We start from the raw sequence: 15,736 nt of genomic DNA, 5'->3' as shown, positions 1-15,736 counted from the left end.
CAAAAAGAGACTTGCTATGTTTAGCCTAATTTCACCTCCAACAAATATTTTAGGATGGCAATTTTGAAACAAAAATAATCACCCGTGAGCTCGAAAGCAAAGTTCCCGAGCAGATCTAGGAATCGCAAGGGGAAAAAGAAGCTGCCTTACCCAAAATGCAAAGGGTGTCCTACATTCCAAACTGTTCATTGATGCAATGAAACAGTAATTCTTACAGTGCACAAGTTTATTCCACAAAAATGAAGAATTTTGGCACATTTGTGATATAAAAAAATTCTTCAAATAGATACACGTCATAATTTCTAACATTACAAGCAAGAAGTTAGCAAGTATTCGTAAACAACTGTTTTTGGAGTTTGCTAGCAAACATCCACTTTTTTTCATTTAGAATACGTTAATATAACTGACAATTATCTCACAATACACTCGCCGTAATTCGCTAACATATTCGGATTAAAAACAAGAAAATGTACATTAGCAAACTCATTAAAATATACTTTTTTTCTTTACAAATTACTAAACGTAAAAGAAAACTACACATTTGCAGCTCTAATCTATGTTAGGCAAAATCGTATACTTTGATTTTGTGCTACAACTCCATGCCGGTCCGACACGAAGCTGACCCAATTCTTTATGGATCAAACGTGAAATTTCTTGTTAGAATGTGGACCATTTTAACACGGACCAGATGTGGATATGCATTCTTCAACTTCTCTAGAACGGGTTAGAAATGTAAGAGATTCAAAAGCAATCAAACCTAACTTTGTGCAGAGGAAAGTCTCACGGTGACAGGCACGCATTCGACAGAAGAGACGTGGTCTCCAGATGATGCATTGTGAGTCACGATTGATACAAAACCGTTCTCAGCATTTGGCAATGCATTATCTATGTCACCAACAGGGCCAGCAATTTCAGCACGGACTGGACGCAGAAGACCCTGCAATCTTAACCGGTAACTTTGACTAGACGGTTGGCCTCTCACATAACTGGTTGTTGTCACTACACTTGCAGAAGATCGCTCAGGCTCAGCAGGGAGATTGGACAGTGCACTAAGATCAAGGTTTGGGAATACTGAGCAACGGCACCGAGGACATTTCACATTCAGCCTAAGCCACTCATCAATGCATTCAACATGAAAATTGTGAGCACAAGGCAAGCCTCGAACCTGCATTAAAGTAAGTTTGAAACTAATTTTCAGTTGTTCTCTACAATACACTTTGCATCTCAACTTTATTAAAAATGTAAGGATCCAAGCATTCAAGAGGTTAGACAAGGAGAGCATTTTGCAGAATGGATAGCAAGCAGACAAGCTATGACCTTCTTGCCACCCTTGATTAGGAAAAAGTGTACCTCATTCCCTACATAGAACTCTTCTAAGCAGATAGGACATTCACTGCAATCAGTAGGAACAGCCTTTAACCTGAACTTTGGGAGTTCCTGAATTAAAGCTTCAACTGCTTCTCTCTGCACCCAATCCAGACAAGAAATCTAATTATCAGTAGTGAAACTAACAATAAATATTCCAACAGAATTTCAGTAAGAGATAAATGTTAAGGAAGATGTTGGGCCAAAAACCCTATCAGTGTATCAGAGAAGAAAGCGAGCTCGTAACAGTAATAAAGGGAGGAAGTCTAATAGAATGGGTTGTTATTACACTTAGGAAGTTTGTTGGAACAATCAGGCAAAGGAATAAATATACTGTTGTGAGAAGAGGGGGGGGAGGATTCTTTTCGTAAACAGGAACGGTTGTTCTGTGTTGAAGGAGATAAGCTCCTTGTGTAATAATTGGGTACTGATTTTCCAAATTCTGTTCTCTTTTATTCTCTATTTCCCATTTTTGCATGCTGTGAAAGAGGATCCCTAACAATATATATAGACACAGTGATAACGAACACATTGTCCAAAAACATAGAAAAGATGGTAAGAGGCTAATACTGGAAAATTGAAGCCATATATTCCATTAACTAAAATATGGCAAACTGACAGTAAAAATATGAAATCAATAAGACTATAAACATCAGTTGAAACTACCTGAGCTGGAGTTAGGTAAAGTCCTGGATGATATGCCGCAGCATCTTGTACCATGCCCCTTGTTTCTTGACCAGCAGCTTCAAATGCCCAATCAGGCACTCGGATCATGTCAACCAGAACCTAACAGAAAAGAAAAGAAAAGAGCAATTTTTACCATCTAATAGTTGTAAAGTATGGACAATCAAAGAGAAACGAATATACGGTTAGACTGCTAAGAATATTATTCCAACTCACATTCAATCAACCCAGTATATACAAATCTTTAAAATAAGAGATCGAAATAGAAGAGTTGCATTGCTTCTAGAAAGAAAGAACCCATCAGTATGAGTAGGGTAACTATTATTATTTTAATGCAGATGATACATTTTTTAATGATGAATCAAGGGAAGTGGCTACTTTAAAGTTGAGCTTTAGAGACAAATTTAAAAACAAAAGATTTATACTTAAAATGGAAGTAAGACAAAGTATATGCATTTCAAATTTAGCTAGAGTTGAGAGGAATATAATTTAAGTAAAATTTGGAGATGTCATACCAATGTGCAAAATAATAAGAATGTCACAGACAGGATACAACATGGACAAATACAACGGGGAAAGACAATGAGAGTTATTTGTGATTGTAAAATACATATCACTTGCAAAGGCAAACTATACATCTGATTATACTCTTAATATAGTGAATTTTGGACTTTAAAGAGACAAGAGAAAAAAGAAAAAAAATGTAGCAAAAAGTATATGTTAAGATGGACGAGTGGCCACACCAAGAAAGATAATATAAAATTGGTTAAGGTAGTTTGGACACACTGAAAGGTCATTGGAAGCTCAGGTGACGAGAGTAGTTCGCATGATTTCTACTCTTGTGATAAGGAGAGAGATCAAACACATTGAAGGAGGTTGCTATGAGGGAATCTTGGAAGTTTTGGTCTTTAACTGAGCAAAATGACACCATGTAATAGTGAGATAAATAAGGATTTTGTTGGGAATTGGAATCACACAAAAGAGGTAGAGGATACTTGGTGTGCATTCTCTATTCATGACACCAACCGATAAACCTTTTTGAGAGGGTAAAAGGAAAGAAAAATATGTTCTCCTACACTGAAGTGTTTTTATTATAAAAGATTGCATCAGATGATGAGCTAGCTTAGATGGCATGTCAGATTACATGCTATTCCAAACTTAACAAATAAGTGATTGTCAACTAAAAATTCATGAGAAACTTAACATATTACCTTACTCATTTTCCTTGCAGAGAGGAAAAACACAAAAATTTTCCCAGGTTATTCAGAGATTGTGTAGAAACACTCATATTTGGTGCCAAACAGCTGTATCCACAACATGCATAGCTAACATAGTAACATATACTGAGTAAGGGAAAAACATACCCCATATTCAGATACAGGGATACCCTGTTGAGCACGCAGTAGATGTGCTTGTCTTCGTGTCAACCACTGCAAATAATTCAACAAACCACAATGAGAACAGTGAGCAACCTAAATTCAAAACAATGAAGGAGAATAGTATTTTTCAGACATTTCCTGTTGATGGGTTGTTCAGAAGAGTAGAAATAGAACAAGCAGAACAAAGAGATTTTGCACACAAAAACAACGAATCAAAACATATAATGAGAAGAGTAGCAACAGAATACTACTACCTTTCCCAAAGACATGCAAGCAATGCAAAGGAGTCCACAGTAACTAAAAAGTAGCCAGATGAGAAAGCCCCATTTTTGACCATCTTCAGGCAACTGCAGGCAATTATTTGCATTATGTATCATAAACTTGTTAACAAGAGTACATGGAAGGTTAAACAAGAATAAAACATACACAGTTCTTTGCACTGCTGAACCACAGGGTACCAATTACAGTCCAAGCCCACAGAAATGGATAGAGAAGCAACACAAGGATTGAAAGGACAACTACTCTTCCACAGAAACGAGCATACCTCTGCTGCCGCCCAAAATCTCTACAAACATACAAGGGGGAGGGGCCATAACAGCGCAAGGGAATTAGAACAAAAATTTGATGAATTAAAACGTCATTTGACTTCATTTCTTAGATACAATACTAAAATTCAGAACCATTTTAATTGAGTTTGATAATATCATTAAATCAAAGTCAGTCACCAAAGCAGATAATCAAAATAATTTTGCTTTTGATATATTGTATTTCAAGGTTTAACATTTTATTTTTGGCATGTGAACTTGGGAATGTAATATTTCTCATGTTTGTCATGAGTTTTAAAAATGTATTCCCAAGTATTCTTCATAACCGGAAAGTAACAATATCTCCTCTTACTTTATTTTTACTCCTATGGAGTGGGATGAGAAAGTTATAATTCGCATAGGAATATGGGATGCTATTTGCTAAGTCAGTTATAAATTATATTTCCACTCTTATTCTTTATCGTAATAATTTTGAATGACAACTATTCCTAAAATATTAAGTTTAATCTAATGTATTTTTTAAATGTACCCAGGAAAAACATTCCTGGTCATAATATTCTTGAGAATGAAATTTTTGGGAATGCGTGACTTGGTTGGACGAGTTTCACCATAATGACTTCTACAAGAGAAAAATAAGAAGAAACTAAACTATCTCAAATAGCTTATGCATAAGTCAAATTGTAGAAACTATCTCAAATAGTTCCTCCAAATTTTTATTTTAACTTTCGCATAAGCTCATTTTAACTTTGTAGAAGGCAATTTCATTGTTATTCTTCTAAAAATCCTTATAAAGAAGCTCAACCAAAAAAACTCATAAATTGAAATAAACACCCCACGATAAATTAAGTGGAAAACAAACCCAGGAAACTTCATTTTCCCCGACACATGAAAATAAACTTTCACAGGACATTAATACTTTCCACCCATAAACTTTTAAGTCCTTGTGTTCCATAGCGCTATTTTAACTTCTAAACTTGAGACATGCTACCCATTGAAGTCACTGTGCGATTCAGGAAAGTAGTCTGCCTCAACAAGTTTCTCATGTTAAAATCATAGCTACCCGTACAATGATGGAAACATGAGCCAATGAAGTAGACAGACATGTAGACACAGTTAACTCAAAATATAAGATGCTGATGTATATATGTGTGTGTGTGTGTGTGTGTATATATATAATTACGTTAAATTAAATACCAGCATTGTTTATAGAATATCTCTAAAGTAAGAACCATGATACACGTATAAAATTAAACAAGCAACATGTATAAAAATATCAAAATTGAAAATTAAAGTGCTATGTATTTCATTTCCCTATGATAACGAGTTTGAGAGTCTCACGAAACAATACTATGAGACATCATTACACAGTTCAAACACTCTCTTTACAGAAGAACATTATAAAACAAGATGGTGGCCTACTAGACTGTTTTTTTCACCTACAATCCGTCTAGCTATGACCAAAAATCAAGATATTTGTGTTTGTTGCATATGCTGGAAGCTTTCTGAGTTTTCTCATCCTACCTAAAACTATTTTACTATTTTGAAAAGTCTAAACTTGTTTGATTTTGACTAAAGTTAAAAAATTTGTACAAGTCATGTTCATTTCCATGTTAAGCAAATGGAAATGTCTGCAAGATGTTAGAATTGTATTCAGCCACGTCCTTAACATGTCAAAGCCAAGAAACATCGTTTTTACTACAAAAGCAGAATGGTGTGTTCAACACTTGCCATTGATTGGTGTTGGTGTGGATCACATGTCAAACACGACACTCACTTGGCTACACCCTCAACAACCAGTGTTGATGCTACATAGTCATGACTCATGAGCACATTAGTTGCATTGCATGGATTGATTTCATCAACAATCCACACTCTGTAAGTTGGCAATCAACATGTGTACAAGTATTTTAAGTTACGAGGTTCTAACAATACAGTTTCCAATGCATTATTAATTATTAACTAGAATTTATGGAAATCACAAAAGTCCGGATGAAACTCATTGATTAGGGAGTGAACCAGCATTATTTCGTGAGTTTAATAAATTTCAACCAATAAAAGTGTATTTGATGGTGTGATGTTATTGCACACTTAAATATGGCTAAATTTAAATTAGACAGACTAAAAGAAACATATCAGAATGGTGAAATACCAAAACATTATACATCATACTCTAGTTTCAAAAAGTATATTAGCGCAATCAACCAATGTAGATGGAAGAAAACAGCCTATAAATTTGTATTAAATAGTCAACAGTGGCATTAGTGTTTATGGTTGGAAGGCCTTACAATCCCATTCCCGCAGCAAGCCCGTTATCAACAAACATCAAGAGCCGGAAAACAAACACAGTAGTGTAGTCGACCTGAACACCAATGAAAGAAAGGAAAGCGGACATTTATGAACAACCTTATCATATGAAAAAAAATAGAAACACGGGGATTTTAAAAGGAAACCTCACCACAATCCATATGTGCAACGGATAGGTACAAGAATGATACCGCTTCCAATTAATTGCGACAATAACTCTACAAGTAGAGAGGTTAAAGAATACACACACATCTGATTGACTTTTGTGCCGGAATGCGTTATTTGAGTAGCATAAATTTCGGTTTATTTTTAGTATTTCTGACAACAGTGATTCAGCTTAAGTTAGGAAGAATGATGAGGCAAATGAAAATGCAGAACAGAAGCAAAATTAGGTAAATCGAGAAACTGAATCGTGAAAGGATACACACTGGTGGCGAGCATGGCCAAAAAAAAGCCATCGTACCTGCAACGAAGGAGTTACATTCAATCAGAATTGGGATAGAACACAAACGATCTTGGAATTGAATCCAAGAATAGTAAGATAACCAACCACTTGAAATCAACGCCTCTGATAGCCATGGGAATTGATTAAGTGAAACCCTAGAAGAAAGAAATGGCGTGGTAGTGAAGAATCGTGCTTAAGCAGCGTTAAAATGCATGAATCGGAGGAGAGTGGGAATCGGAATCAGAATGGAATGGAATGGAATGCATAAGAAGATGAAGTTAGGAAAAGCAGGGGAAAAGATGAGAGTGAAGTGAAGGATTGAAAAGGAGAATAACACAGTAAAAAAAAGGGAAGTGTGTGGTTGGGTGAGAGGATGAACTAACAAAACAAAACCCAAAACACACGCACCGGACCGCCAACAACGCCAAGTTTTGACTTGTGCCAATTATTTTGTTTTTGCAAGCGCTTGTTACACACTGCACTTCTTCGCGTTAAAAAGTGTCACTGTCACTGCAACTTTGTTTTACGATTTCAGCCATTTTAATTGTGATCTGCAACGTTTCACTCATGGAGTTGTACTTAAATCACTTTGTGTTTTTGCTTAATCCTTTGTTTAGTTTATGAAATAACTGTTTGATGAAAAAGTGAAAATAATATATAACATTTTTTTAAAAATTATCATAATATTATTAGCACTTGATTCAAGGAATGCTTGTATCAACCAATTTTAGGAAGACATAACAATTTTGTTATACATTTTATAGTCTAAGGGTGTGACACAAAGTTTAGTGTATCTTTCAAAACTTGGATGCTATTAACGCATTCCAGAAATACACATTTATGAAGTGCTATTTAGATTAATTCAAATAACTTCATTAAAGAAAGTAGTTAGTGTTAAAATGTGATATAATATTAATGTAGAATTACTCAAAGTAAAGATAAAGTCGTCGATAAAAATGGTTAGCATTCATTAATATTCTTTCTCTACATCAGATTCAGTAGATACTGTGTTGATAAAATATACAAGGATTTCAATGAATAAAGTTTTATTACTAATTTGAATAACTGTTTAACTGTTGTAATTAATGATTGGGTATTACTAATTTCAATGAATATAGTCTTAGTTTATGCGCAAAGTCTGTGATTATTTGTAAAACTCCTTTTTTAATTAAATACGTTTTTAATAAATGTGTTCTCTTCTCTCTCTCTCATTTTAGTTCCTGTTTTATGCGCAAATTATGTGTTTATTTGTAAAATTCATTTTCTCTTAAATATACTTTTAATAAACATGTGTTTCTCTCTCTTTTGTAGTTATTGCAGAAATATTGTTAATTTTAAATTTATGATATTTTCTAATCACAATTTTAAATTATATAATTAAGATAAAAATACTTCAATTAAGATAATTTTTTTATGACTTAATTATATATTTGTTATTTAATATAAATAAGAATGTATTATTTTTACTTTTTCATGCAATAATTTACTTTTGATATTCTTTTTATTTCAAATAACTATGTTTCAGTTAAATCTTATAATTTATTATATATATATATATATGCATTGTTTTTTACGTTATAATATTGAACCATTATAAAATCAAATTTTAAATATACCATATTTTTAGGATTAATAATCATAATATGCACAATATAAAAATAAAAAAATTTCTTTCGATTCTTATAAATTTAAAATTAATTTAAATTTATTAGATAAAAAAATGTTTTAAATCCCTACAAATATTATCCTGTCTTATTTTAGTCTCTGTGTTTTTTTTCAATTTTAAATCTTTGAAATTTGTTAGCGTCCTGTCTATTGACTCAATTCCTCAAGTTCTAATAATTGATATTTAATTTCTTGATTGAATCCTTAATTTTTGGAAACTTAAAAAGCCCTTCTGTTAAGCCTCGATCAATGAATCTACAAAATTTTTCCAATTGTATCTGATTCAATCCAAGTAGTGTACACATTTCTTCATTTCCACTCCCAAGCATTTTTAATTTTTCAAATCGTGTCATGCTTCATCAAATCACATGAATCCATTTAGCAATAGTGGAATTTCTATTCTTGATAGAATTACATGAAATTTTATCTAATTGCGTGCTATTTACATTTTTATTTTCCCAGTATCTTTTTATTTTTATTTTTTTATCTAGTCTTTTTTTATTTTTATTTTTCTATCTAACACCATTTCAAAAGTAAAAAAACATAATAAATTTAAAAAGTTAATAATTTTAATTTTAAATGCATTAAAAAAATATTTTTTTTAATATTTAAAATAGTTATTAATGAATAAAGAAATAAGTTTTTACAAAAAAAAAGTAATAAATTAAAAAAATTTAGTTTAATTTTTTTTTAAATTAAGAAAATAAAAAATTAAACCCTACAACAACAAAAAAATTAAATCTATAAACATAAATTAGTATTTATTTTTATTATTATTGATGATCTAATCATGTTAATTTCAAGTAAAAAATATAGGACATAATTATAAAAAATTCAAAGTCAATTAATATTACTTAAAGTCAATTAATATTACTTGACACAGATGAACTAGACTCACTTATTAGTGAGTGGATGTTTCTTTCTGCGGCTATACATTTTTCTTTCTGCACTCCAAAGTTTTTCGAAATACTCAAATAGCTCTTGACAGTTTTGTGTGGTTCTCGAATAGGGAGTGTTTCATAAGTAAAAAATTTTGTTTGGGAATAAGAATTTTGTACACAAAAAGAAACATTCCATAATGATTTTTCTAGAATACTTTTTTTACTTCTAAAATGGTAAATCTATAATTCATAAAATATATTCTTGAAAGGTATTTTAAAATGGTTATAGACTACCATTTTCGAGAACAAGTTACGGACCAAGAATATAATATGCATGCACTTTCAAGAAGAAGGATACGTTGTCCTTGGGTTCTTAAAACCCCAGAGTTAATTTTGTCACTTCACATTTTTATGGGGTGCATAATGTAGGGGTTAATTTTGTCACTTTACATTTTTATGGGTGCAGGAAACAGTGAATTTCAAAAAATTAAATGCACTCTGGCCCACCACAAGTCAGTGGGTTAAAAACCCAACTCACTTAATATTTTGGAGTTAGTGGGTCAAATATTGTGAACGAACTAGGACCATCACATGTTCAACTTAAATCTCAACGACACATCCTAAAAAAAGTTAGACATTTTCGTATAGTCACCAGCCACCGTTCTAAGTGGTGCTTCTCCTTGACAACCATTATGTTGCACCATTTCCGTAATATGGTATTGTTTTTACACCATTGATGTACAAAGACACTAGTCATTCAGAGATAGATTTCCATTTGTTCCTTTCTGAAGCTGTACCTCGCATTCATTGGACTATAGTATTGGACTTACTGATTGAGTTTGTCTTTCAACAAAGTTTAGGAGTCAAAACTTTTATTACATTATGCATTTAATCACGATACAGGTGCAAACTGCTAATATTCTTCCCCTATATATTCTCAATCCATTGCATAGTTTGCTCAACTTATTCTGTTTGCTGAATAAATCATATTCAGCCAAACATATTATTAACAACAAGCTAATCTTATTAGTTCCTGGTTTATGGTTAAATTTTCTTTGCAGGACCTTTGTGTGTGCTTCAACTTGGAATATTTTAAGCATAAACAGAGTCAGGTATAACTAATCCATCATACACGACAAGATACCCCCAAGGTCCAAATTATCTCTTATAAAACTCAAATTAGTCTTCAGGCTTCCATTACATTTATGAATTTGTTACAGAAAGTGGACTTTAAGTCTAACTCAACCCCATAAAACCGGCTTAATGAGGTGAGGTTTGCACCTACTTATATACTATGAAAGACTCTCATCTCTAGTCGATGTGGGATCTCCAACAAAACTCTCATTCGTCTAATCATCTTTAGAGTGTATTAATTAAACATGAGAACAACTTGAACTACTGATCAGTATCCATATTCCTGTTATACCTTGACCAAAAGAATACAATTAGTTACAATTTGGTGGGTTCTTGGAACATTTATATACAGCAGATGCAGGCTGCTTGTATGCAGGAATGTCACTGGGATCAACAAAGCGGACTTCACCAGGTGAAAAAGACAGATCCCTGTGCCTGAATTCAAAATAAAAGTGATATCTAGAATTAAATAGCCAAAAACAAAACCAAGCTTGGAACCATGCAGTTACCTTCGTAGGTCTAGTCCTATCAAACCAGCCTGAAGAATTGTCAAGTTGTCAGAATCAGGCGAGACTATAATAACGGTGTCACCCGAGTACTGAGTTTCAAGAATCGACATAAGTTGTGTCACACGAACAAAAACATCCGCAACACTCTCATTCGGAGTTCCATTATCAGTGGGAGGAGGCTTGATGTTCGGAGATATACCATCTGACGCATACACCTGCACCATTTGAAGGTCTTACTTTATCATTTCATAAGAATGTCACCACATCTCTTTGTTGGTGTGTTACGAACTTAAATCACATGAAAGTTAACTAAAAAAGATTCATTGGTATTTAAACAAAAGTTTGAATGGATAAATCCTACTTCTGAAACAGATTCCAGTTTTTTTCCTTCATAAGCACCTAATCCACGGGCATCTAGAAAGCTGTATTCTGGGACTAGATAGCTGAAATAAGATAATTTTGTAACAATGGTGAGGTTTTGGGAACTGGAGTACATGGAGACTCAAACTTGCGGTTATAATTTAAAAATGAAACAGAGTAAAAAACCAGCAAACAAACCTACGGGTAACTCCATTAACAGAAGCAATGATCTCTGCAGTCTGGTAAGCTCTTTGAGTTATAGCAGCCCAGATCCAACATCCTTTGTCACATGCTCCCATTTCTTTCAAATCAAAAGCTGCTTTTATAGCCTGTTTTTTCCCTCTTTCAGATAAGCCACTATCCACTGAAGTCTTCTCCACGGGGTTGGTCTTAATAATTCCCATGCTCTCAAACTCAGACTCACCAGCTCTCACAAGAAAATAACTTCCCACACCACCACCAACAGATTTATTACTTATTATTAATTCACCGCAAATTAACACTTAACTACAAGGGAATGGTTTACGGGATTACCGGTTGGTGAGGCGTGGTGGGGGCATTTGGAAGAGGCCGCTGGCACCGGCCACCGGCTCTGTCACGGACAGAGAAGTTGTGAATGAGAGATTGAAATTGAAAGAGATGGTGAATGCGGTGGTGCTGAGGAGGTGGCGGCGCCGGAGGTGGACGTTTACGGCTTCCGGAGGAGGAGACGACGGTTGTGGTAGGTAAAGAGAAAGTGTTTCCCTCGTTTGATTTGGTGCCATCATTTTCTTCCTTGGTATTAATGGCCGAGGTTTACAACCTTATCAATACCAGCGTCAAATAACAGACTACCACATCCAACCCAAATAAATTTAGAAAAATATACATATAATTGTTCAACTATACAACTCTCATACTTAAAATTTCAAATTTTACATCAAATAACAAAAACGAGTTATGATATAATGATATATTTAGTAACATATTTTTTATACAACCACAATACTATTATTTTAATATTTTTTATATCATTTAATTACAAAATTTATTTTTTATTATATATATTTATATTTAAACACATTCCATCAAGAGTTGTATACAACTCTTAAGGTTATCAAAACATCATTTCCTATAACAAAAATACTTTTTTTTTACAAAAATGATATATTGACAACCTTGTTTCAGTATACAACCCTTTCTCTTCACCTAAAATTTCAACTTTTGTTTGAAATGACAAAAATATCCTTTTTATATCATCAATTAGAGGTTGTAGGGTGTCAATATATCATTGTTTTTTTATATTATTAATAAGTTGTATAGTGATGCAAGATGTTAACCTATCATTGTTTTAAGTGATTTTCTTTTCGTTTTAGATAATTCATCTGAATTAATTTTCTGTATTAGGTAACTAATTTTATGGATTTAACAAATTAATATTACTAAATAATATTATTAACATTTATAATAATATAGTTATTCTTTAGTTTACTTATCTTTTGTTAAAGGCTAAAATGAATCCTATAAACTTTTTTGAGAGCTCTTTCTTTGTTAAGTTTTCTTTTTAAGTTGTTTTACTATTTTCCTTATTCTATTTTTTTCGAAACTTGACTAATAGTTGTATGTATTAGACACTTTAATATTGAAGTAAGATTTTTAAAATCAATATTAATAATATCAATATAATAAAAATTGTTATTATAATATTAATTATATTAATAATATTAAAAATAATATTTTCATATTAATTAAATTAATAATATTAGTAAAAATATGAATATTAATAATAATATTATTAAAAATATTAAAAGTATTATTAATTAAAAAATAATATTATTAATATTACCTACGAAACATTCATAATGTTGATTCGTGGGTAATATTATGTGGATTCATAACTAATGCTTACGGATGTGTATCCTTAGATAATATTTTTCATAAATAATATTATTAATATTAATTGTAATATTATTATTAATAATAATAATATTAAAAATAGTTTTTAAAATAATAATAATATTAAAAAATATCAATAATAATGTACTGGTGTATTGTGAGAAGGTCATGTAGCAACACATGGTCGACCGACCCATGACGACGAGTCATGGGTTGACTAAGTTAGCAGGACTAACCCATAATTAAGAGTTGTTTAGCGTAACCCTAAACACGAATTAATCTCCTAATCTAACCCATCAACGAAGACCCATTAAGGTAATATAAATAAGCACAAAATCCAAGAACTAGGTAAGTCATTATCTACAATACTTTGACAATCGAATGCTGACACCCTGACTGACTTGATCGTCAGAGTGTCTTCTGCAGATACCATCCCAGCTTGTGTTACCAAACGACTGAGAGGAGGGAGGTGAAGCAGGAAGCTAAGCACTATAACGACCGACCGAGTGGAGAAGCGAGGCAATCGTTCTCTAGGCCCAACACCCGTTCGAGAACAAATAATATAAATAACATTAATATTATTAATCATAATAAAAGTAATATTAATATTAATAATATTATTAATAATGTTATTAAGAATGTTAATGATAACATTAATAATTTTAATAAAAATATTAATAATATTATTTATTTTTGTTGTTGTTATTATTGGTAATAAGTGGATAATATTTTGTATGTAATGCTGAATTTACTTACAAATACAGATTTGTGAGTAATAATTTGTATGTAATGTTGCATTTATTTACAGATATAGATTCGTATGTAATAATTTGTAAGTAACAATAAATTTACTTATAAACAAAAATTTTGTGAATAATAATTCGTATGTAATGTTAAATTTATCTAGAAATACATATTCATAAACAATAATTTATGAATAATGATGATTTTTTTATCAATAAAAATCTAATATAATAATTCTGAATAATATTGAACTTACCTATATATACATATTTGTGGATAAAAATTTGTGAATAAATTTAATTTTTTTTAATAATAGTACAAAAATCTGAATAATGATTAGCAAAATAATCTCATGGTCCAACGTATCTTCCTAAATGATCATTATGTACAACTCTTAATCCATTATATTCACTTTACCATAATCAATTATGAAATAGACATAATTAGTTATATACTATTGCCTGCTTAACAATAATTAATTTTAACTGATTCATTTTTTATACTTACTTATAACAGTTAATTACAATGATGTTGCATAATTTTACATCTGAACTTATATTTACTGAATATTCATATGAAATTTGAATTCTGAATATAGTTTTTCGTTTTTTTTCAGTTGCATGTGTTCAGAAGAAAGAATTAAAAATTACTTGAATGATGATGAGCATGTGATGTGGCAGTAACTATTTGTGGGTCTGCCTCTGTAATAAGGAAAAGTTTTGTTTGACACTTTTTATACTAAAACATCTATTATAATAATAAAATAATATAAATAGAATATTATAATAAAATAATAATTTATAAGTTTGTAAGTTGTATGTTATTGAAAAAAGGGAGTGTTATGCTGTCGGGTTCCTGTACTAAAGGCAGGTAATTTGTACTTTCAGACTATGTTTTCATTTAATTAATTGACCACCGTGTATTACACGCGTGAGACTTACATGTGTATGGGATCAGCAGTTATTTTTTGTGAACCACTTGGTGTCACTGTCCTTTACAGCAGTCGAAGTCATGCTCTATCATATTAATCACGATAATAAATAATATTACTAGTGTGTATTTTTCATGTGGATTGCCTTTTGGCAAAAATCAGTCCAAATTTATTTTTAAATATGTGGGTTGGAAATTCTTAATTTAATATTTGTTTGCATGAATATTTCTAAAATATTTGAAACATTTTAATATTTACTAAATGAAACGTTTGCAACTAAAATCACATTATGATGATATAAAATTTATTAATTAATTTTTTTGAAACTAAAATCAATAAATTGTGATTTTATAAGATTAAATCTATATAAATAAATTTGAAAGAATAAGATAAAAAATTATAAAACAATACAACGTCATCGTTGATTTATGTGTTTGAAATTTAGTTATTATTGCGCCGAAAGAGTATTAGTTGAAAACGGTTGAGACCAATGGAAAGTGTGTTTCTCATGTGTGGCGAAAAGCTGTCTGTTGATGACAGAACAAACTAAGTAATGACCAGTCAAATTTCATCTACACATTATTATATTTGTTTTTATATAAGCGTAGAAAAAAAATACAAATAAATAGAAAATAAGGTTACTTTAATTATAAAGCACATTTATAATGAATTATAGGATTTCTTAAAGCTTATTTTTTGTGATAAGTGTAATACTATTAGTAATGATAATAATAATAATGAAATAAAAAGCACTTTTAAAACAAATAATTTTTTAGTTTATTTTTTAAAACACGTCCTTTCATCCACTGATTGTGTTGAGGAGGAAAACTTTAACAAATGGTAATGATTTATTTGAACTGATTCAGAAATAAGGATGTCAAAAGTTATAGATTAATATCATTCACTTAACTCTCA

At 31.3% G+C, this 15,736-nt stretch overlaps 2 protein-coding genes across 5 annotated transcripts; both read right to left on the bottom strand.

Annotated features, from left to right (window-relative positions):
- Positions 1-435: 435 nt before the first annotated feature.
- Positions 436-7,236, bottom strand: LOC137807863 (E3 ubiquitin-protein ligase SIS3). 2 transcript variants are annotated; one of them, XM_068608696.2, is made up of 10 exons: positions 6,828-7,236; positions 6,702-6,740; positions 6,429-6,495; positions 6,259-6,332; positions 3,855-3,993; positions 3,683-3,775; positions 3,414-3,479; positions 2,032-2,151; positions 1,351-1,464; positions 436-1,165 (listed from the first exon to the last, which is right to left on the bottom strand). In XM_068608696.2, exons 1-10 carry the CDS (start codon positions 6,854-6,856, stop codon positions 758-760), a joined length of 1,149 nt encoding a protein of 382 aa, XP_068464797.1. In that variant the 5' UTR covers positions 6,857-7,236; the 3' UTR covers positions 436-757. The 2 variants fall into 2 exon arrangements, with proteins under 2 accessions (XP_068464797.1, XP_090155679.1); XM_090299553.1 differs by having other exon boundaries at positions 3,261-3,479; positions 6,828-7,011.
- A 3,173-nt stretch (positions 7,237-10,409) lies between these two features.
- Positions 10,410-12,189, bottom strand: LOC137807859 (Phosphoglycerate mutase family protein). 3 transcript variants are annotated; one of them, XR_016519163.1, is made up of 5 exons: positions 11,806-12,189; positions 11,474-11,715; positions 11,273-11,354; positions 10,912-11,126; positions 10,410-10,837 (listed from the first exon to the last, which is right to left on the bottom strand). XR_016519163.1 is itself a non-coding variant. In XM_068608689.2 (5 exons), exons 1-5 carry the CDS (start codon positions 12,036-12,038, stop codon positions 10,714-10,716), a joined length of 900 nt encoding a protein of 299 aa, XP_068464790.1. In that variant the 5' UTR covers positions 12,039-12,117; the 3' UTR covers positions 10,410-10,713. The 3 variants fall into 3 exon arrangements, 2 of the variants coding, with proteins under 2 accessions (XP_068464790.1, XP_090155678.1); XM_068608689.2 differs by having other exon boundaries at positions 11,470-11,715; positions 11,806-12,117; XM_090299552.1 differs by lacking the exons at positions 10,410-10,837; positions 11,273-11,354 and having other exon boundaries at positions 10,988-11,126; positions 11,470-11,715; positions 11,806-12,110.
- Between the last annotated feature and the right edge of the window lie 3,547 nt (positions 12,190-15,736).

The sequence above is a fragment of the Phaseolus vulgaris genome, chromosome 3 (genome assembly GCF_051622355.1).
Source record: "Phaseolus vulgaris cultivar YP4 chromosome 3, ASM5162235v1, whole genome shotgun sequence".
Taxonomy (NCBI): Eukaryota; Viridiplantae; Streptophyta; class Magnoliopsida; order Fabales; family Fabaceae; genus Phaseolus; species Phaseolus vulgaris.
The sequence above is the reverse complement of the archived record's forward strand: the minus strand, read 5'-3'. Positions and strand labels throughout refer to the sequence as shown.